At 34.9% G+C, this 24,586-nt stretch overlaps 1 protein-coding gene across 2 annotated transcripts; it reads left to right on the forward strand.

The window, feature by feature from the left end:
- The first annotated feature begins 8,109 nt into the window (after nt 1-8,109).
- Nucleotides 8,110-20,667, forward strand: LOC123551161 (zinc finger protein 569-like). Of its 2 annotated transcripts, none has more exons than XM_045339882.2 (3): nt 8,110-8,230; nt 15,875-15,990; nt 18,929-20,667. In XM_045339882.2, exons 2-3 carry the CDS (start codon nt 15,883-15,885, stop codon nt 20,408-20,410), a joined length of 1,590 nt encoding a protein of 529 aa, XP_045195817.2. In that variant the 5' UTR covers nt 8,110-8,230; nt 15,875-15,882; the 3' UTR covers nt 20,411-20,667. The 2 variants fall into 2 exon arrangements, with proteins under 2 accessions (XP_045195817.2, XP_045195818.1); XM_045339883.2 differs by lacking the exon at nt 8,110-8,230 and adding an exon at nt 8,432-8,481.
- The last annotated feature ends 3,919 nt before the right edge of the window (nt 20,668-24,586 follow it).

Here is a 24,586-nt window from a genome sequence, read left to right on the forward strand (position 1 = left end):
AGGGTTATATTGGCCAACTTTCACCAGGCTGTAAGGTTCAGCCATCAGATAAAATTGTGCTATTTTACAGGCGTAAAATTTGTTTATAAAATGTTTCCAGTATTTATATAAAAATAACCATGCAGCCAGGGAGCCAGGCTAAGTGATACTTTAATAAAGTAATTTTCGCGTGAATGAGATGACCTCCTGTTTACATCGCTGTCATGGCGGGAGAAATTCATTTGATGAAACTTTTTACAATACACATAAAATGTAGCAAATTTTGTCAAAATGTATAATGAAATACTGTAAATGCAGTAAAAAAATAATCACTTGTTGGGTTTGTTTACTTAACTGACCAATCAGAACGCACAGACGCCACCTTATTCCCAGGTATACACTTACCTCATTTCCAATAAGTTCCCTGTACTTTTTTGAATTGGTAATCTCTGACATTTAACCTTAAAATTATTCTATATGATCTTCAACATAGTTTTAGAGATAGGCAACCTTGTTGGCAACATCGCTTCACGTAGCACCTCGCGGTATGAAAATAGCACACAACTTAACAACAGTTTATCATAGTTCTTGTTATTTGATATACTTATGCATTTTAGCATTGACTTTAAAATAAAAAAAGTGGAAAACCACAGGTGTCCCAACACGACATAGACGAAAATGTTGCAGACTGACTGAGCCTGTCTATGGACGGTAGTGGAAATGCAAGCTACCGTCCACGCTTTCTTGGGTTGGGCAGAACTCAACATTTACACATATTATAAGTATTATAATATAACCAAGAGACATCCGCAGATATATTCATACAGTTTAAAGTTCCGTTAAATCTCTCAATTCTGCCATTGGCAATAGGATAATATGGTGCGCATGAAATGCCTTTTATACCAAATTCAGTGTAGAAATTTTTCATTGAGTTGCTGTTGAAGTTTGATCCCTTTTCTATGAGTATTGTTTGTGGTATTCAAACATGGTGCGCATGAAATGCCTTTTATACCAAATTCAGTGTAGAAGTTTTTCATTGAGTTGCTGTTGAAGTTTGATCCCTGTTTTGAGTATTGTTTGTGGTATTCAAACACAACTAAATAAATCTACTAAACACGTTGCTGTTTTCTTTGATCTAAGTCCCTGGGTATCTTGTAGCCTCATCCACAAATCGACCACAATGGTTAGAATGTACATAGTCCCGTGTTTTGTTCTCCTTAAAGGCCCAACTACATCCATAGATTTTTTTTAATAGTTCTGTTACGACTGGTTCATATACTATAGGTGATTTGATGCTAGTCCTTTTTGCAACGTTTTGGCATTCATCATATTGTTCAATATTTTGACTTATGTCCTTAAACATGTTTGACCACCAGAACACTTCGATATCCTTGCCTTTGTTTTATTTATTCCCAAACAGCATGCTGGTTCCTGTTTCTCCATATTCTTTTGAGAACGTCGTTATCGTAATAATATGCATTTCCTGACGCATTGTCAGCTTCATCGAATAGCAACGCTTGATGATGATACTTTTGCAAGTTCTAATCTTCAACCTGATCCTTCGACAGCTGTTGACGATAACCTGTCATCAAAATTTTATCTTCCATACATCCCCGTGTCCCAAAATCTTCTTTTTGTTTGGAAGTCTTGTCCACTTCAGGTAACTGATTCTTATCCCGAATTTTGTTATGAGTTTCAGCTGGCCAACTGATTTTTCCGGTCTTCACGAAGAAGCAACAATCTCCCAAGACATCCTATACTTAAAGGACGGATCCGTACCTCTAGACAAGCCTGTTAGGGGTTTTCTAGGGGTACAGACCTCTTTTTTCTAGAGATTTAGGGTTATTTACATCTTAAATTTGGTTGAAAATGAAATAACAAATAAGACTTAACCATTGTTCACTTAAAACTTGGATTTAAATGTTTTATAGATACCAGCGTTCGCCCGATTGTTTATCTTCTCTTACAAAACCTAAATAACCGAAGAACTCCAAATGAATACACGGGTACGCCTATAGTGCGCAATGGAGATAAAGTGCGCAATGGTGCGAAATGGAAGTAAAGTGCGCAATGGAGTCAATTTTTTTAGGAATGATTATTTCTTTAAAGGAAATGTCATTGGAAGGGTAATTAAATAATAATAATTAAAAAAGAAACACAAACATCAAATAATTTTATATTATAACATGTTATTTTTATATATTTATACTAAGTTTAAACGTATTTGAATGATATATATGATGTTAAAATATACAAACATATGAATTTAATACATTTGAAAGTAATCATTTACAATATGCTGCAAATCGTAAATGCAGTTTAATTTAAATTTTTTCTTAAACAGAAATAATTTATTTAAAAGAAACAATGCGATGAAAACATAGCAAAAACATTAAGATTTCATACATTTTTAAACATATAATATATGTCATATATGCGCGGCTCTAAGTCTTTTTTAAACTTAATAACAAATCATAAAAGAACAGTTCTATATCAATATTTCCTGAAGTACAGACAAAGTTCAGAACAACAAACAACTGAATTTAAATAAATAAATTATGTTAGAACAATATACACAAACATTTGATTCCAGATAGATTCGAGCCCATAATTTAACATTTTGAAAAAATTATAGATAGACAGACAGACATACAGATAACTTTATTTCACCTATGGTATTATACAATACTACGTGAATAGATAGTTTTATTTTTCTAAACAATTTTCCAGAAGCCCCAAAAAGGTTATAAATTATATGTTAAAAATACAAACATGCGAATTTGAAACTCATTATTACAACATGCTAAAAGTCTATTAGTTTAATATTAATTGTAAAATGGAAGAATCATATTTAAAAGAAAAAAAAATGGCAAAAACATGTAGATCTTAATACATCATTATACAGATAAGATAAGAAATATAAAATGATTAACAACAAAAAATATGATATTTACACACTGCTCAGTATACCTATGACACTTTATTTATAATGTGTTAACATTTTTCAGAATAATTTGTACTTGTATAATACTACTTGGGAACAATCGTAGCATTAGGATATTTAATCTCAAAACTTACTTACTCTTCTACATTAAAAGACATTATACAGCGATAATTAGATCAATAAACACGTGCGCTCTTTCTTGATGTAATAACACGCTAGGTTTGGAAAATACATATGGAATAAAAATCGATCGCGCTCATCGTATCGGAAAATTCTCGTCGGAGAAAACTAGGCCCGTAGTTGCCAAATTTCACAACTTTACAGATAAAATAATGATAAGAAACGCTGCATCAGAAAAGCTCAAAAACACCGAATATCGCGTTAGTGACCAGTACCCTAAAGCTATACAAGAGAGACGCCGCAAATTAGTACCGGAACTCATTAAGGCTAGGCGGGATGGCATGGACGCTATACTGTCATATGACAAGATCATTATCAAGGGCAGACGACTCAATCAGCAACGCACCGGAAGTGACGGTACATTTGCAGAGCGCGCCGGAAACGGGGCTGCAGTCATGGATACAGAAATCGCATCCGGTACAGTGAATGGTGACGGATAGGCTGAAAATGAACAGTCCATTTCTTTTCTGCAGTGGAATGTACAAGGTTTAGCGAACAAATTAAATGACAGTGATTTTTTGCAATTTATTTCTAAGTTCGAAATATTAATTTTCACGGAAACCTGGCACTCAAAAGTTACTAACATTGAAATTAAAGGTTTTGAGTATTTCAGTTGTCCACGACCGAGAACAAATAGAAAGGCGAAACGTTGTAGTGGTGGAGTCATAGTATATTATAAGGAATCACTGATCGGTAAAGTTGAATTAGTCAAGATTAATAATAACGGTATTTTGTGGTTTAGGTTGAATTGTGTGCAATCTAATAGTGACAAAGTAATTTATTTCGGTGTTGCGTACATTCCGCCGAGGACTCGTCTGTATATAAAATCCACAATCGTGTCTGTTTGATATGACTTCTTTGAATGTTTGAGTGAAGATATTTTACAATATAGTTCCCAAGGGGAAATCTTTCTTGCTGGGGACTTGAACTGTCGAACAGCAGAATTAAAGGATTATGTTGAAAACTTACGGTTAGACAGATTTGTAAACATACCGCTAAATAATGACATTGATATACCCGTTAGAAATTCACAAGATAAAGGTATTAACTCTTTTGGGCACAGATTGATTGCATTGTGTAAAGAACACGATCTGCTTATTGTAAATGGGCGTCTGGAGCCGGGAAAATGTACTTACTATTGTCTAAATAATAAGAGATACGGGGCTAGTCTAGTCGATTATTTATTAACAAATATAAGAAATTTTGAATATATTTCTGATATGACAATTATGGAATTGACGGAATACTCTGATCATTGTCCAATAGCATATAATATCATGTGTCAGAAAACAGCTTTCTCGAATAGCAGGGAACATATTAAATTTGATAAGATATATTGGGATTCTGGAAGGTCTATGGATTTATTAGCATCACTGGAAGAAAATCGAGAGGTTTTTGATCGATTAACGAATAATATTGTGAATGATAATGAAAATATTGATTCGAATATAGAAAGGTTATCTGAAACTATTTATCAAAACTGTTTTAAGATTTTTGGTAAGTCTGTAAATTATAAACCAAACAAAATTAAAAAAAGAAATGAGTGGTTTAATGATGATTGCAGACGGGCTAAAAATTTATTTTTAGATAACAAAAGGAAAGTAAAGAGGTGTGGAAATTCTGAAAATATTGTCGAATTTCTGCAGAGTCGTAAATATTATTGTGATGTAAAACGTAAAGCCAAGTACAACTTTTTGCAAAGGAAAAGCGCAACATTTCTGAACTTAGTCGCAAATCACCGAAAATGTTTTGGAAAAAGATAAACAAGTATAGAAATTCAAGTAAAACAAGTAATCCCGATGTTGATGTTTCATTATTTAGAAATCATTTTTCTAAAATTCTAAATACACCTGTTGAAAGTAGTTTTATTTCAGATAATGTACAAATAATAAACGAAAGGGATCGATCTGTTGATATTGATTGTTTAGATAAGCCTTTTGATGTACAAGAAGTAAGCAAAACCATATCTTCTTTAAGTAGGAATAAATCTCCAGGATGTGATCTTGTTGTTGCATTTTTTATTATAGATGCCAAACAATTTATAACACCATATTTGGTTAAAATTTTTAATAAAATTTATCATGATGGAGTATATCCCATATCATGGACAAAAGGAATAATTGTCCCCACTACATAAAAAGGGGATAAATCTGATCCTTCTAATTACAGAGGAATATCACTGATAAGTACTATGGCCAAGATTTTTTCTTTGTTATTAAGAAACAGATTGAATAAATGGTGTGAACACCAAAATGCTTTTACTGATGTGCAATTTGGTTTTCGAAATAACAGAAGTACTTCTGATTGTGTTTTTATTCTTCATAGTATTATACAAAAGATTATTTCTATGAATAGATCGTTGTACTGTGCTTTTATAGATTATGAAAAGGCGTTCGATACAGTTAATAGGAATGCCCTATGGTTTAAATTATTTGAAATAGGTATCAGTAGTAAAATGGTTAGAATGCTTCAGTCAATATACAAACATGTATCAGCTTGTGTTAAGGTTTTTTCAAATGTTTCAGATTTTTTCGAGGTTTCGCTTGGCTTAAAACAAGGGGAACCACTCTCGCCAATACTTTTTATACTCTTCGTAAATGACGTCACAGCAAACCTTGATTTTAACTCATTAACAGAGTACGACTTGCAACAGCTTTCTATTTATTTGTTGATGTTTGCAGACGATATGGTACTATTTACTACCGACCAGAAGAGTCTCCAGGCACAGCTAGATAGCTTGTATATTTACTCTGTTAAATGGGGGCTTAAGATAAATATTGATAAAACGAAAATATGTATTTTTAGAAAAAGAAAACAGAATATTGATTTTCAATGGTACATTAATGATACACCAGTGGAAACTGTGAACTCTTTTTGCTATCTTGGTGTGAAATTTAATTGTAATGGAGCTTTATCTGAAGCTATTAAGGCACTGTCTGATCAAGCACTTAAAGCTGTTAATGGTCTATATTCACTATTTTCTAGGTTAAAATTTGATGTTAAGACTAAATTGACACTCTTTGATCGTATGGTTGAACCAATTTTTATTATATTGTGCTGAAGTATGGGGCGTATACGATACAAGTTGCTTAGATAGAATTCATATGAAATTTTGTAAAAGGATACTCGGTGTAAAAATGCAAACCCCAAATATGGCAGTGTTGGGGGAACTTGGAAGGTATCCTCTCTCAATACTGTGTAAAGAGAGAGTTCTAAAATATTGGTTAAAGCTTGTAAATAATCCAGATTCTATCATGACTGATATTTTTAGAGACCAATGTAACAATGTCAATTCTCCCCGATGTACAAACTGGCCCAAATATGTTAAAACTCTTTTAGAACAATTAGGATATGGATATTTATGGAACCATATAGCGCCAAATATTAACTATTTTTCAATGCTACAAAAACGGTTAAGAGACCAGTTTATACAGGAATGGCATGGTAGTATTACAAACATGCCAAAACTAGAATATTATTCAAGATTTAAAATGCTGTTTATGTTTGAACCATATCTCACAAATGTTGATAATGATTACTTAAGAAAATTACTCAGTTGTTTTAGATTGTCTTCACATTGCTTAGCTATTGAAACTGGAAGGTATAGTGGTATAGCTAGGGATCAAAGAATATGTCAAAATTGTAATTTAAATGTTATAGAATCTGAGTATCATGTGTTATTGACTTGTCCTAAATATAAAAACTTACGTTCAAAATATTTGCCAAAAACATCGTGGCCAAATCTGAAAATGTTTGACAATTTGTTGTCATCTGCTAAGAAAAAGGTCCAATGGAATATATGTAAATATTTGAAGGAATTTTATTTGTTAAGGGTTTGAAATCTTGATTACAAATTATTTATACGCATGATTTGAAAGAACTGTATACTGTTCATTAGCCAAAGGCATATATATGTCGATTATGCTAATAAATGTTGTTGTTGTTGTTGTTGTTGTTGATGTAACCAATTAAAATAGCGTGAAATACTTACCAAAGGCGTGATTTAATCAGTTAGCATAGGTGTGATAATCCTAATAATTCAATTAGACACCTTAATCAGTTGGCAGCTTATTTTAGACAGAGCAATAAAAGGGTTATTAAAATGCGTTAAAGTTATAATTATGATATATCTATCATTTTATTGCAATATTATTTACCGATAATAAATTAAGTAAAACTATTTTAAACAGAAAATCAGTAGCTGGGAGTATTTTTTAGACTTGTTTTCAAGTTATCGCTCCTATAATAGAATGTTTCCATTGCGCACTTTGCCTCCATTGCGTGCCAGTGATTTAGCACAAATATCTGTTATGTGCCTAATTTTTTTTTCTTTTTTTTTTAGAATTTTCACGACAATTCCATTATTTCAAACAAGTTTACACAATAATCGTTCCTATACAACGGCTATACAATAGAATTCATTGAGCATTTTTTTCAGTCGGCAGCTTATTTTAGTTATATAAGGGTTATTATTAATGATAGATATAATTATAATTATAATTATGATACATCTATCATTTTATTGCAATAGCATTTACCGAGAGTAAATAAAATCTTTCAAACAATTTTAAACAGACAACTGTGAGTATTTTCTAAATATTCATCCAATTATTGCTCCTAAAAAGGTTCTTTGTGCACTTCACCTCCATTGCGCACAATTTTGAATTAGCACAAATATATGCTGCTTGCGTGCCATTTTCATTTCTTGGCATTTAACTACGTTTCCATTAACTATAGCCAGCAAGTATACCCAATAATCGACGCTAAAAAAAATTGACTCCATTGCGCACTTTACCTCCATTTCGCACCATTGCGCACTTTACTTCCATTGCGTACTATAGGCGTACCGGTTATACACCTATTATTGAAAACGCATCTGTAATCATTTATCTTATCTCATGTTAAAAAGTTTATGTAGTCTGTTACACTGATCTGTCTAGTAATACAGATAATATGTATTATAAACGTGTGGAAGAGTCAAGAAGCTTACATTATTTCTTGTTGCTATTTTAAACTCCTTTCTTGTATTTAATTTTATTTTTGACCAATGAGATGCAAGTAATCCCGTTGCTTCAAGCCTACATTTATCAGAAAAAATATTTTTTTGGCGATTTAGTGATTTTGTTAGTAAGTCAGCGGATAGTTTTTTATTTTATCATTTGCAAGATATAGAATAAAACTAAAGTATATTTGCGTATTGTTTATTTCCTAAATTGATGGAAATAGCATTGGCAGGACCCCAATTTAGCCACATCACCCCACCCGCCATCTTGAATTTTTTGGTGGGTGGAGTGCATCATATAAACTGTTGGTTGTCAACCGTTAGCAGTTCTGCACCGGAACGGTTTTACTTTAAGGGCCGCTCATCTCATTAAGATGTGAATAATGTTAAGAGAAGAGTAATATATTGTTGAGTACAAATTTGTCACTTTAGTTGGCCTTATTCATATAGGATAAATTTAGGGACACTTCCAGTTCAGCGGTCCCCAGTCGGAAATACGTCATGACGTCACGTTACTTTGGGGGCTGCCGCCCCCACACCCCTGCTTTTTCCATTAGTGCCAGCATGCCCATTCACACACTGCAGTACGTGAATCACGTACAAAATATCAAATGCACGCATAAAAATCACTTGTTGGGGGTACATGCACGCAGAGATTCGGAACTCCAGTTCAGCTGCAAAATCGCTGTTTATTTCATCGCGCACTTGCCAATTGTTTGGTATGGTCTAAAACGCAGATCCGGTCCACGAACGTTATAATTTCGTTTCCATCACCGAATTCTCGGCGTAATTGTCAGCTGTATAGAGGGGTTTGGTAAATGTTTTAGTCGGACGTCACACGGGTCGTGTGCAAAAAAAGAATGGATACGAAACGCAAAAAGGCATTTTAGCTTTAATAAACTCAGCAAAAGGTTAACAGTATTTTATTTTTCGATATTTAACTGCAATTTTGATACACATTGCATATCTGTAATAGTTTGGGCATTTATTATTGATGGACGAATTTTACCAGTCTTCAGTTGACTGTATGTTATTTCGGACGGATCGTGTTCCGTTCACGAAATTGGGAATACATGAACCTTGCTGAAAACTTATTTATATTTAGTATAATATAGGGAGGGGTGTTTTGATTCAGAATTTCCTATCTTAACTTTGGAAAAACATTTTACATTTTCTAAAATTATCTCGTCTGTTATACCCCACCCACGAGAGTTCTGTATGAAAAACAACAACAAAAAAAAAAAAACAACATGTAATATACAAATTTCAGTAGTTAAATAGAAAATTTTCAGATCTGCCATGTAGTGTACCACCAAATTTTGAAGTGTACCCCTATTTTGCAAAAGCAGGGGGTACATGTACCCTCAACTTTAAAAATGAGTGGGCATGCTGAGTGCTACTGGCCCCATACCAATGCTATGTTATTTTAACAACAATTTAAACACAACCCTCCTAAAATAAATAGTCAAAGTCAGTGGGGACCGCTAAAATGGAATCTACCCATAAATTTATAATCAATTTTCAGCTAACATGCTTAACAGCTAATGGCCTTACATTTTGATTGTCATACCTGCTACAGCGAATATCCTGCTTTACAAATTTTCTGGGAAGCTGGTGTCACAGTGGCCTCATTTCCTATTTACCGTGGTTTCTTACTGGCTTTAAGAATAGTAATTACAATATTTTCCAATTCCTTTCTGGCCGATATTTTATCTTTTAAAAGAAAATAATCTTTTTTAGCTTGTCCAATTGTTGAAAAATTTATGAGGTAATGTCACTTAATGGTCAGCGTCTGCATTGGTTAAAACTTTTGTTTTAAGTCTTAAAAAAGCTATGTACACGTTTGAAACTTTTCAATACTTAAGCAGCATGCCCACTCATTTTTAAAGTTGAGGGTACATGTACCTCCTGCTTTTGCAAAATAGGGGTACACTTCAAAATTTGGGGGTACACTACATGGCAGATCTGAAAATTTTCTATTTAACTACTGAAATTTGTATATTACATGTTTTTTGTGTTTGTTTTTTGTTGTTGTTTTCTTCATACAGAACTCTCGTGGGTGGGGTATAACAGATGAGATAATTTTAGAAAAAGTAAAATGTTTTTCCAAAGTTAAGATAGGAAATTCTGAATCAAAACACCCCTCCCTATATTATACTAAATATAAATAATTTTTCAGCAAGGTTCATGTATTCCCAATTTCGTGAACGGAACACGATTCGTCCGAAATAACATACAGTCAACTGAAGACTGGTAAAATTCGTCCATCAATAATAAATGGCCAAACTATTACAGATATGCAATGTGTATCAAAATTGCAGTTAAATATCGAAAAATAAAATACTGTTAACCTTTTGCTGAGTTTATTAAAGCTAAAATGCCTTTTTGCGTTTCGTATCCATTCTTTTTTTGCAAATGACCCGTATGACGTCCGGCTAAAACATTTACCAAACCCCTCTATACAGCTGACAATTACGCCGAGAATTCGGTGATGGAAACGAAATTATAACGTTCTTGGACCGGATCTGCGTTTTAGACCATACCAAACAATTGGCAAGTGCGCGATGAAATAAACAGCGATATTGCAGCTGAACTAGAGTTCCGAATCTCTGCGTGCATGTACCCCCAACAAGTGATTTTTATGCGTGCATTTGATATTTTGTACGTGATTCACGTACTGCAGTGCGTGAATGGGCATGCTGCTTAAGTGCATTTTGCGACATAATCTAATGGTAGCCCGTTTGGCAATGGCTACGAAAAATCTGCTGGGGGACAGAAAATCGGCAGACCGTAGCCTGTCGGGCTATGAAAAATTCTGAGGAATAAATTTACCAAAACAGATCATTGCAAACGTGGGAACGAAATAGTCGCTTTGAAGCTTCAAACTTCGCTCAAGTCTAACCCAAAAACGTTTTCAAGTCGCCCGAATTTTTTTTGGATGGCGCACTTGCTAATCTTTTGACAATTTGCACCATGTCATGTGTGTTAAATACATATACAAAACACGTTGATAGCATAAACAGGGGAAAATATTAGCAGTCGCCCAGTCGCCCAGTGCGACCAAAAAATCGGCTGGGCGCCTAAAAATCGCAAGTTAGGGGCCCAGGAGGCGACCAGGTTGAAAAAAATAAAAATTTCCATAATTCGGTGTTTTTTTGTCTCTTTTCGTTTTTTCACAGTTCTCTTGGGAACTGAAAGGAATATAATGAGTTGCTCTGTCTGGACTATATGTTTATGTCTACTGGGAAATGGATTGCAATAGTATGAATCATTCAAAAACGTAGTCGACTCCATTTAAAAATGGAGGTCTGTCAAGAGAAAGTCCGTTATACCGGTCTATACCGGACACGTTTAAACTGCGACGCCATGTGACCCCATGTGCGACGCAGTGCTTCCTCCCAATGTGGCGCAATATTTGAAAGCGTGGTTCGCAAAAGTGGCCATCGGTTTTCACTGTTGCATGTGCTTCATTATTATCGGAACCACAAACTTAATTTACACATCTCGTGTAGAGATGCCGATGAACTGCTAGCTTTTTGGAACGAACTTTAGACATACCACGCCGATGCGAGTTATCTCCCTTGTAATGGCGGCGCCCTATGTGTGATGTACGCGAAGCCAGTAAACTGAGGAAAAAATGTGCCATTTTCTTGATGGGGTTACTAAGCCCGCTGAAAAGCAAGTACAAACGGCGGCCGAAAAGCGAAAATATTATCAAGATTATGAAAAAAACAAAAGGTCCAGGAACTTTAACAAAAAATTGGAAGAAAATAGGCTCTGGTTGCAAAATACTGATAATGGTCTCATTTGCAATTTTTGCTGTTGGGGGACATGAGAAACATTTAAAGTTGAAAAGTTTTACACTGTCACATGTTGAATGTATTTTGAATATGTTTATTTTAACCTGTTGAGTTTTGAAAGGTTTTAATTTAATTTCCATTAAATACAATTGTACAATTACATAAAACAAGCATTAGCTTGTATCAATTAATCCCCTGTAAATGTTGATAATCAACTGAACATACATGTACCCGGTTTGTATGAGAGCAACCTGAAATGCAATATTTCACTACAGATACCTGACCGTATTAACTGGGCCCCTAACTTTTGGTCTGGGCCCCTAGTTTTTAAAAGTTAGGGGCCCAGGTGGCCCCTGGCTGAAAAAAGTTAATATTTTCCCCTGATAAATTAATTAATAAAATTAGTTTACTTCAGGTACTTGTGAGATTTTTGCGAAAAGTGTGACAGCTAATCAAATTATCCGTTTGTAATAGGCCAATCAGTGCCGCGGTTACGTCTTTGACACTTAAGCGTTAAATAGTCATTTTCTAAAGAAATTGTTGATTAACTATGTGATTAATTGGAATTATAGACACAATTATTTGGTATCCATGGTAAAAAAAAGGACATGTAAAGTATTAACTTCATAATACTGACATTGATGGTTTGATTTTTATGGCACCAAAAAGTCGGCGGGCTAGATTCAGCACCGTCTTGAACTGAAAAGAATTTTTTTCTCAGAATTTTGTAATGAAACAATAATCACAGTATGGGAAATGATGTTACTAAGAAAATGAATGGTCATCGAATCACTTCACAGCGTCGAGCTAGAAATAGAAAAAATCCATGGAGTCTTCCCACTTCTTCCCAAAGTCTCCCCACTTCTCCCTAAATCAGTTTGAGGGAGAATTGACTTTCCAAAAAAAAAATTAGGCATAGCGAGACTCTTAGTCAGTCTGCTGTATAAAAAAATTAAATCAATTGTATTTTTGCCAAGCTATTTCTTGTCTACAAAGCTGTTTTGATCTCCTTTCATGACTCTGTGTCTTTGACTTTCTGCAAAATTTTGTGAACACTTTCAGATTTCTAAATCAATTTTGTAAAACTCATACAATATATCCAATATTCGAAATATAATCACCAACCTACAGCAGTATATTGGAAAGAAATTAAATAAAACATTATTAGAATGAAACTTTGAAAGTCCTGTTCATTCTTGTGCCAAAATTGGTGGGACTACGAAAAATTCTGTTGGGCTACAAAAAATTGGAAGTCCGTAGCCAGATTGGCTACCGTGTTAATAAAGTTAATGTCGCACACTGTAAGTGATGTATCTGTAAATTTTAGGAAGCCTGTTAGTTGTCTAGGGTTATGGACCTCCTTTTCGAAGATATTTATGGTTATTCGTACATATTGATATTACATCTAAAATTTTGTTGAAAATGAAATATCAAATTTATATGATTTACCTAATATTCACAAGAAATTTGAATCAAAACAGGGCTCTCGCGAGTGGTTGACTTGAGCGAAATAGGCACTTTGGAGCTTAAAACTTCGCTCAAATCTAATCTCAAAGTGAAAATGCATGTTGCCCGATTTTCTTTGATATCTCAACTTGCTAAATGTCTGCTTTCAGTGAAAAGTCAGTACTGGTCATGTTAGGAGCACAGTCATGATTCCCAGTGGGGTTCAAATCTACAGCCTCTGGACTGTTTTTAGCTCACCTGTCACATAGTGACAAGGTGAGCTTTTGCGATCACCCTTCGTCCGTCGTGTGTCCGTGCGTGCGTCCATCCGTCCGTCCGTCTGTCAACAATTTCTTGTCTGCACGATAATGGTTTCATTTATGATTTTATTTTAACCAAATTTGCACACAACTTGTATCACCATAAGATCTCGGTTCCTTTCTTGAACTGGCCAGATCCCATTATGGGTTCCAGAGTTATGGCCCCTGAAAGGGCCAAAATTAGCTATTTTGACCTTGTCTGCACAATAGCAGCTTTATTTATGATTTGATTTTTACCAAACTGGCACACAACTTGTATCACCATAAGATCTTGACTCCTTTCTTGAACTGGCCAGATTCCAGTATGGGTTCCAGAGTTATGGCCCCTGAAAGGGCCAGAATTAGCTATTTTGACCTTGTCTGCACAATAGCAGCTTCATTTATGATTTGATTTTAACCAAACTTGCACACAACTTGTATCACTATAAGATCTTGGTTTCTTTCTTGAACTGGCTAGATTCCATTATGGGTTCTAGAGTTATGGCCCCTGAAAGGGCCAGAATTAGCTGTTTTGACCTTGTCTGCACAATAGCAGCTTCATTTATGATTTGAATTTAATCAAACTTGCACAAAACTTGCGTCACCATAAGATCTCAATTCCTTTATTGAACCGACCAGATCCCATAACGGGTTCCAGAGTTATGGCCCCTGAAAGGGCCAGAATAAGCTATTTTGACCTTGGATGCACAATAGCAACTTCATTTATGATTTGATTTTAACCAAACCTGCACACAACTTGTATCACCATAAGATCTTGGTTCCTTTCTTGAACTGTCCAGATTCCATCATGGGTTCCAGAGTTATGGCCCCTGAAAGGTCAAAAATTGGCTATTTTGGCTTTTGCAGCCAAATAGAGACTTCATTTATGTTTTTTTTTTTATACAAACTTCCAAAATATCTTCAACAACAATAAATCTTGGATTCCATGACAAATCAGATCCAATCGTAGGTTCCAGAGTTATTTTGTATCTGATTACCTCCCATGATTGTAGTCAAAATGGATTTATATCAGTAAGTACTTATAGGACTTATTTGAAATTTCATTATTGTCATTAGTTGGACTGAGTCAATGAGGGTAGATAACTATGGACTGATTTTATGTCAAATTACCTCCCTTTATTTCAAATTAAAATGGGTATATCTCCATAACTAATGAAGATACTGATCTGAAATTTCATTTATGTCAACAGATTTATTTGGCAGATCCTTCTTTTGTTCACTTACAACAATTTTCTTTTTAATTACTTCCCTTTTACGTTACTATAAATAGCTTATTTTTAGTAACTTTTTTATTATTGGCCGTAGGGAAAAACCGAGACCACTTTTCTGTGGTACAACATGGATGGTACGTACTACCTCCAATTTTTAGGTGTATTTTGACATATCTGTACCTTGTAAGAATTTTTTTTTTCTTTTTGGTTAAATTTCTTTCCTTTGTTGTTCCTAGCCTTTGGACTTAGATATTTTTTCTGAGGACCTTCTTGTCCTCAAGTGCAATGATAACAGGTGAGCGATATAGGGCCATCATGGCCCTCTTGTAGATATATTAAATGATATATATTTGAACACAATGTGTTTTATTTTAAGGATTACTACCCGTAATACTAAGCTTCAATTTCACCCAAAGCGTACATACAACTTGATAATGTAAGCTTTGAAAATGTCAAACGATAGAAATAAGGTACGTTATATAGTGACAGAAGTTCTCAAAAATTTCCTTTAAATAACCTCCCCTGATAATTTTGGTTTTTCATGAGTTACACATGTATCTCCCCTGAAAACTAGAAAATAATGATTTTCTCCTTTTCCCTATGGGGAATTTTAAATTTCTTTTTGACATTTGTATCAGAATCATATAACGCAAATTTCTACCGCAAAATTTTGTCAAAACTCAAGTTGAGATAATTCAAAGAAACTGTATATTTCCAATAGGCATCAATGTTAACTTCAATACCGATTATCTCCCCACAAAATCGATAAAATTTGAAAAATTTCTCGGTGAAACGTTTTAAATTTTAAGTGTCTTTTAAGTCACCAAATTTCATTAAAATATTATCATCCAGTTATAAGATATGAAAAATGACTATTACACCATGTCATCCTTAAAAGGAAATAGGTCAGTTCACAGATAAATTTTCATATATATAGTAAGTTTATTATACATCTGTTGCTTTATTTAACACGGTAATTATGGTACTTGCAGAAAAGAAAATGGAAGAAGTTGAGGAGGGCAGTGTGCAAGTACCACTCTCAGTACAGGAAGAACTCAATGTGCAGCTTGTAAATGGACAAATCTATGCAAATACGTGTAGCATTCAGGTAATCTTACTGTCACAATATCAGCACTGTGTGATATTTGAGCTGCACCATGAGAAAACCAACATAGTGCATTTGCAACCAGTATGGATCCAGACCAGCCTGCGCGTCTGCACTAAGTTGGTTTTCTCATGGCGTGGCTCAAATATTACCTGGCAAAACTAAGAAATCTACTCATAGATCTGCTCGTAAACACTAGGAGAACTTTTCTCTGGGTGAGTGGAACTTGCTGTAGTACTCAATCTGTAAGACAAGTGCGACTTTTGACCAAAAATATAAAAAAGCTCTGTGTGAACAGATCTACTGAGATAACCAGAGTATACAGAAGAAGTCTTAAATCTGTTCCATTATGATACCACAATCTTGTTGGTTAGATCCTTGATACTTCACAAAAGATTCCTGCTCGACAGTTTTCACCAGACAATGTAGATTAAAAAAAATTACTTTGTGACTTGTGGGACTAGTGCAAATTGTAGCAGGACAGTTGAAAATTTTAAGCAGCACATCTAACAGGACAACTTGCTTTTAAACAATTGATTGAGGCATGTCTACTTCTTATACCCTAAGAATGCCTTAGAACTTAGAAGTTTTGTTTTTATACACCCGAAGGGAGGCAATTTAGTTTTTATCTGTCCCCCAGTTCGTTTGTCACAACTTTAACTTTTTGCATGAAGGCACTTTACTCGTGAACCACTGCACCCAGGACCTTCAAACTTCACATGCTGATAGTACTTACTGAGTACACAACCCCTACTGACTTTGGGGTCACCAGGTCAAAGGTCAAGGCGCTGCGAGGGCAATTGTCACCATAAGTGACAGCTCTTGTTTAGCTCAACTATCTGAAATTCTTCAAATATGAGTCCTTGTCAGAAGTAAGTTTTGTTTTGAAGCAGGTTTCTTTTAAAATCAATGTCTTCAACATCAGGACAAGTATGGTAACTCTACATTTGTAGTTTTTATTTTGTCAAAAGTATGACCCTTTTCACTGAGTTTTGCATGTAAACAGGTTTTCTCAAAGGCTGCTAGACAAGTTTCACAGCTTTAGCTTTTAATTTGTTAAAATAATGTCCCCTTTTCAAGTTTGAAATTTCTGCATGTCAGCAGGTTTCTCTGAAAGTACCAGGCAAAATGCTTTGAAACTCACACTAATCATTGGAATCATGAGGTGACCTCACATTGCAAGTTATATTATTTTTAACATTAATTTCATTCAAATTGTTCCTCTTTTTACCCTTCTCCATAGATTTTTGTGACTTAGAAATTTTGGTGAATTTCCGTGAAAGCTCTGCTGTTTAATTATGGTTTCTAGGTGTTTGAAGTTTAAAGCATTTACTGTTAAATAGTAGGTAACATTAAAATATTTTTTAAAAATCTATGAACGATAAGTCACAATTCTACCAGGCACGACAAAGGAAACACTTTTCATATGTAAAAATACAGTTGAAACTTGATAACTCAAACTTTTTCAAGGTGAGCTATTGTGACCGGTCATTGTCCGGAGTCTGTTGGTGTGCGTTGTGCGTCAACATTTGCCTTGTTAACACTCTAGAAGCCACATTTATGACCCAATCTATATGAAACTTGGTCAGAGTGTTTGTCTTGCTGAATTCCAGGTCAAGTTCGAAACTGGGTCATGTGGGGTCAAAAATTAGATCAGTAGGCCAGATCAAAGGAAGATCTTGTTAACACTCTACAGTCCACAGTTTAAGTTTGAAACTGATGAGAATTGGTCAGAATGTTTGTCTTGATGACCTCTAGGTCAAGTTTGAATCTGGGTCATGTGGGTGAAAAATTGGGTCACCCGGTCAAATCAGAGGAAAAGCTTGTTAACATTCTAGAGGTCACATTTTTGACCCAATCTTTATGAAACTTGGTCAGAATGTTTGTCTTGATGATCTCTAGGACAGGTCAAGTTTGAATCTGGATCATGTGGGGTCAAAAATTGGGCCACTAGGCCATATCAAATGAAAATATTGTTAACACTCTACAGTCCACAGTTTAAGTTTGAAACTGATGAGAATTGGTCAGAATGTTTGTCTTGATGACCTCTAGGTCAAGTTCGAATCTGGGTCATGTGGGTCAAAAATTTGGTCACCTGGTCAAATCAAAAGAAGAGCTTGTTAGCATTGTAGAGGCCACATTTATGACCCAATCTTTATGAAACTTGGTGAGAATGTTTGTCTTGATGATCTCTAGGTCAAGTTCGAATCTGGGTCATGTGGGTTAAAAAATAAGGTCACCCAGTCAAATCAAAGGAAAAGCTTGTTAACATTCTAGAGGCCACATTTGTGACCCAATCTTTATGAAACTTGGTCAGAATGTTTGTCTTGATGATCGCTAGGTCAAGTTCAAATCTGGGTCATGTGGGGTCAAAAACTAGGTCACCCAGTCAAATCAATGGAAAAGCTTGTTAACACTCTCAAGGCCACATTTGTGACCCAACCTTTATGAAACTTGGTCAGAATGTTTGTCTTGATGATCTGTAGGTCAAGTTTGAAATTGGAATTTGTGTGGTCAAAAATTAGGTCACTAGAGCAAATCAAAGGAAAATCTTGTTAATACTATAGAGTCCACAGTTAAAGTTTGAAACTCATGAGCATTGGTCTGAATGCTTGTCTTGATGACCTCTAGGTCAAGTTCGAATCTGGGCTATTTGGGTCAAAAACTAGGTCAGTAGGCCAGATCATCTCTGGTGAGCGATATAGGGCCATCATAGCCCTCTTGTTTATCTTAAAATTTCGGCTATCTCAAAGACATTTTCAAGTCCCGACCTAAAATCGTGCACAGAATTTCATTTTATCTTGAAGTAAAATGTTTGATTGCTTGAAATCGGAAATGCCGAGTTTCAGCTGTAGTCCATGAATACTTTGTAATGGTATATCTGATGGCTTGCTTATCTGTGATAATACTGATATCGTGTATATTTTTATCTTGAAAACAGGTTGCGGACGGTAGCCAGCTTCCAATCCAGATATCCCTTGATCCGACCCAACATAATTATAGTGCCCCAATACCAATGGAACATGTAGTTATACAGTCTGAGGACACATCAACCAATAGGATCTTAATTACACAGCCTAGAAGTCTGAAACAAGAAATAAATGAATACAACGATGATTCGGACACAGATGTTAATGATAAAGTTATGTCCGGAACTTCTATGGAACCACCTGTTAACCTGAAAGAAGAAAATGTGTCTGAAGATCTGATCCCAGATAGACTCAGTCAAAGTATTTATCACCATGACTATATCGGAACCATTCCAGTTATTCAAAGACCAATGTCTGTCAGTAACAGCGATCAAGTTTCCACGCCGCTCAATGATCACGAAAGTGGTCTTGTTATTGAAGAGGCGGTTGAGGAAGAAATCAGTACGTCTCAGAGTCTTGACGATGAGGAGGAAATAGTGCGTAGTAAACCACTCACTGCCATGTATCTTCAGCGAAAGGATATTTATATTCCAAGTCATAGGGAAAGGAGAATTAGTACACCAACAAAATCTCCCGGTAGCTCTAAGTTTACGTTAAAGCCATCGTCTTCAAGGAATTTAGACATTGATGATCTAAATTCATACGATGATATTTATAGAATGAGGCAGACGTATAACGATCCTGTCAGTGTTTACCATCCAAATACCGGTGAAATTCATTTCAAAATGGAGCCAGTGTTTGATGTTGAACGAAAGTCTCCTTCTAAAAGATCTGTTGAGGCAATTCTAGCTGCTTCAGAAACTATTAAGAATCAAGATATTGCTTCAGAAGTAGAAATAGGGACATACGAAGTTGAAGTTAGCCCAACTAGTAAAAGAGGCAGGAAAAAGAAAGAACGGAAAGGTGGCATTGATGATGACATTGAACAAATCAGGAAAGCAGCAAAAGATGTAGCATATACGCTTAAAGGTATGAATAAGAAAAAAGATGGTAGAAAAAGAAAGAAACCCAGAATACGTCTAACATTAACAAAATCAAAAAGTCGGCAAAGTCAGCCGATGTCATTTTCAGAAGAGGGCATTGAATATGAAAGTTCCAGTTCAGCTAGTCCAAAGAAACGTGGCAGGAAAAGAAAAGGTGTTCAAGAAACACCAAATATTATCTACCAGTGTGAATATTGCGAGAAACAATTCAAAACGAGGGAGAAAGTGCGGATTCATACAAAGATTCACACGGAGGAACGAGCCTTCGGTTGTGATATTTGTGGCTCTCAGTACCGCAGACGAGAGCATTTAGTAAGGCATTATCGGCGACACACAAATGAACGCCCTTACCGATGTCTTGAGTGCGGTAAATCCTACATGAGAGCGGAACATCTAAAACGTCATAGTTACGACCACAGTGGAGAGAAACCTTTTGAATGCCCTGTCTGTCCAAGAGCTTTTACTCGACATGATAGACTGATTAAACACTCACTAGTACATGATAAATAGGACCATTTAGATATTATTCAGAAATTGTAAAGTAACTTAAACCTCGTTGTGACTTGTAGGTTTTATAAATTTATTTATTAAAACTGAACTTAATTCTCTTTATGACATGAAGATTTTATAAATTTATCTATTCAAACAGTTACACAAAGTGTTGTTAAGAGATAGATTTTATTTTTTCACTGACTTATAGAAGTTTTTAGATCTGTTTGTTGTAATGTCAGAAAGCTTTTCATAAATCTTACCAGCTTTATTAGTTATAGATTTTCTTAGTTTGTTAAATGGTCAAAGGACCTTATCTAAAAATTGATGTTCTTGTGATTCTGGACTTACAAGAGTCATTTTTCAGTGGTCATGAATCTCATTTGTAGTAATGTTTAACAACGTAACTTCAAACAACAAATGTTTACTTTCATACAAAAAGTGAGGCATTTTAATACTTTAATACTAGACCAGTTCTTTAGTAAAATAACCTCTCTTTGACAGCCTCTCTTTGACAACTAATGTCTTTGTAGAAGTTGCAATCTTTCCAAGTTCCTGTTCTTCCAACATAGTTGGCATAGTGCACAAACATTGCATTTTATGCTATTTGAGAAAATATACATAACATAGAAGTGAATTGAAGAGGAAAAAGATATTTTATTGTTAATTGTTTAAGTACAGTCCATTTATCTAAACTGTAGCAGGGACACCCTTCTTAAGGTATTACGTGCCTAACAGAAAACCTACATGTACATACATAAAATTGCTATAAAAAGTTTATAGGTATAATGATACACCAAAAAGCATAAGGCTCAGAGGCATAGTGGTTAAGAATCTGTACTAATATTTAGTCATGGATTCAAACTCCACTGCAGTAACTTAAAAACAAAGGAACTTTTTAGGTCAACTGTTCAAAGAACAGGTAGAGCTATTGGACTCACCGCATTAGCATCCCAATTTGGTTATGTTATTATCCCCCGACGAAAGTTGGAAGGATATAGCTTTGGCGTTGTCCGTTGGTCTGTCCATCCATCCGTTTGAAGCCATATCTAGGAAGTGGTTGGGAATATTTAAATAAAACTTCATATACATGTTCACCACTATGAGTTATGCGGCCCGTCAAGTTTCAGTCAGATTGCCCAAGTAACATCAGAGTTATGGCCCTTAGAAGTATCTAGTGTTAACTATGTGAAGTTGTGTACCCACACCTGGTCACCCTCTTGCCTTGGTCACACCCCCTCCCCCTCCCCCTCCCCCCCCCCTCAAAAAAAAACTTTTTTATTCCTTGCTTAGTTTTTTTTTTCAAACCTTCCATGAAATTGATTAAACCTTGCATGAGTTTTTATCATGATATGAACTTGCACACCTCCTATTTTTTAGCTCGACTTTTCGAAGAAAATGTAGAGCTATTGCACTCGCCTCGGCGTCGGCGTTGGTTAAAGTTTTTGATAAAGTCAAATATCTCTGTTACTATCAAAGCTATTGACTTGAAACTTAAAATAGTTATTTACTATCAAAGACTACACCAGGAGAAACAATCCCCATAACTCTGATTTGAATTTTGACAGAATTATGCCCCTTTTTAACTTGGAATTTTTGGTTAAAGTTTTTGATAAAGTCAAATATCTCTGTTACTATCAAAGCTATTGACTTGAAACTTAAAATAGTTATTTACTATCAAAGTCTACACCAGGAGAAACAATCCCCATAACTCTGATTTGAATTTTGACAGAATTATGCCCCTTTTTAACTTAGAATTTTTGGTAAAAGTTTTTGATAAAGTCAAATATCTCTGTTACTATCAAAGCTATTGACTTGAAACTTAAAATACTTATTTACTATTAAAGTCTACACCAGGAGAAACAATCCCCATAACACTGAATTGAATTTTGACAGAATTATGCCCCTTTTTAACTTAGAAATTTTGTTAAAATTTTTGATAAAGTCAAATATCTCTGTTTTTATTAAAGCTTTTGACTTGAAACTCAAAATAGTTATTTACTATCAAAATCTACACCAGGAGACACAATTCCTATAACTCTGGTTTGAATTTTGACAGAATTATGCCCCTTTTTAACTTAGAATTTTTAGTTAAAGTTTTTGATAAAGTCAAATATCTCTTACTATCAAAGCTTTTGACTTGAAACTTAAAATACTTATTTACCATCAAAGTCTACACCAGGAGAAACAATCCCCATAACTCTGATTTGAATTTTGACAGAATTATGGCCCTTTTAACTTAGATTTTTTTTGTTAAAATTTTTGATAAAGTCAAATATCTCTGTTACTATTAAAGCTTTTGACTTGAAACTCAAAACAGTTATTTACTATCAAAGTCTACACCAGGAGACACAATTCACATAACTATAATTTGAATTTGAACAGAGTTATGCCCCTTTTTAACTTGGATTTTTTTTTTTTACTGGCAAAGCTCAAATTCAGAGTCAAGCACTGAGAAAAGTCGAGCGCGCTGTCTTACGGACAGCTCTTATTTTTGGCTCCGCCCCCTAATTTTAGAGTTATGGCCCCTGAAATAGTCAAAAATGCACATTTTCACCTTGTGACACGCCTAGCTCAAAAAGTATTTGATATAGATTCATGAAACCTTGCATGAGTCTTAATCATGATATGAACTTGCGCACCTCCTATTTTTCATCTGGGTCTGCCCCCAATTTTTAGAGTTATGGCCCCTGAAATAGTCGAAAAATGCACATTTTCACCTAATTATGTGCCTCACTCAGAAAGTATTTAATGTAAATTCATGAAACCTTGCATGAGTCTTTATCATAATGTGACCTTGCACACTTGGCATTCTTCTTGAGAATTTTAGCGTTTATTACAGAGTTACGGCCCTTCAAATAGCCAAAACAGTGGATTTTTGTTTGTGATAATCATAGCTAAAAAAGTATATGGTACAGAAAAATTAATCCTTTTCATTTTTTTTGGAGGCTATACCCAATTAAGACTGCAGACATTTGAATTATTTCCCCTTATTTGTGACAAAGGTACCGGGGGAGGGGTGAGGGGGCACACCCTGTGTCCTACAGACACATTTTAGTTTTTTTTGTTTTTTTTTTTCTTTAATTTTCCATCAATATTCATAATCAACATGTGAAGTTTTGTTTCCTCACCCGTTCACACCCCACCCCCGCCCCCTCGAAAGAAATATATAAACATATACATATATCCATTCCTTTTGTTCAGACCTTCAACATGTTAAGTTCTAACTGCACCAACCTTGACCCAGCCATGTTCAAGATATCTTACATGATTGTGTTCTCTTTAGGGTGTCTGTTCTTTTAAGTTCATGAACTTGTTAAACAGCAACACTTGGTGCCAAACAACTCAAAAACAGTATTTCATTCCAGTTAAACTTCAAGCTCACATTTCAATTAACTACATTTAATTTTAAAAGCTAAGCTTGTTACAGTAAGCATATTCCACTCAAAATAATTTCTTTAGTCAGGATCAACGTATCATACATTTATTAATATTATACTCTTTAATTAAACATTTGTTTTCTGTTAAATTGATTTTGACTAATGAAATTATTTGCTTCTAAGTAACATCCTTAACTTTGCCAGATATATTATTTTGCCATTCCTCACCACAAACCCTTTCAGCGGGGGATACCAATTCATCGGATTTGCTTGTTTTATGTAAGCTGTTTCTCAGTAACCACTTGTGGGAATGGATTGAAACTTTACATTTATTCACTGTGATAAATGGCACTGGTCCAGTTACTCTATTTTGCTTTTTGACAAAATTATGCCATTTTTAGCTCGACTATTCGAAGAATAGGGGAGCTATCCTACTCGCCCCGGCGGGAGCGTCACACAAATGTCAAAGTTTGCGTACCACCCCAAATATTTTCAAAGTCCATTGAGATATTGCTTTCATATTTTGCATACTTGTTAACCATCATGACCCCAGTCTGTAAAAAGGAGGAGGCAACTCTATCAAGCATTTTGACTGAATTATGGCCCCTTTTCGACATAGAATATGCTTATTGTAATGTTAAAGTTTGCGTACCACCCCAAATATTTTCAAAGTCCATTGAAATACTGCTTTCATATATTGCATACTTGTTTACCATCATGACCCCAGTCTGTAAAAAGAAGGAGGCAACTCTATCAAGCATTTTGACTGAATTATGGCCCCTTTTCGACATAGAATATGCTTATTGTAATGTTAAAG

The sequence above is a fragment of the Mercenaria mercenaria genome, chromosome 4 (genome assembly GCF_021730395.1).
Source record: "Mercenaria mercenaria strain notata chromosome 4, MADL_Memer_1, whole genome shotgun sequence".
Lineage (NCBI taxonomy): Eukaryota > Metazoa > Mollusca > Bivalvia > Venerida > Veneridae > Mercenaria > Mercenaria mercenaria.

Bases quoted from the DNA above. Each gene is read 5' to 3' on its own strand.
- LOC123551161 (XM_045339882.2), top strand. From the start codon at position 15,883: ATGGAAGAAGTTGAGGAGGGCAGTGTGCAAGTACCACTCTCAGTACAG. The intron at 15,991-18,928 runs GTAATCTTACTG...TCTTGAAAACAG, and splicing joins CAAATACGTGTAGCATTCAG to GTTGCGGACGGTAGCCAGCT.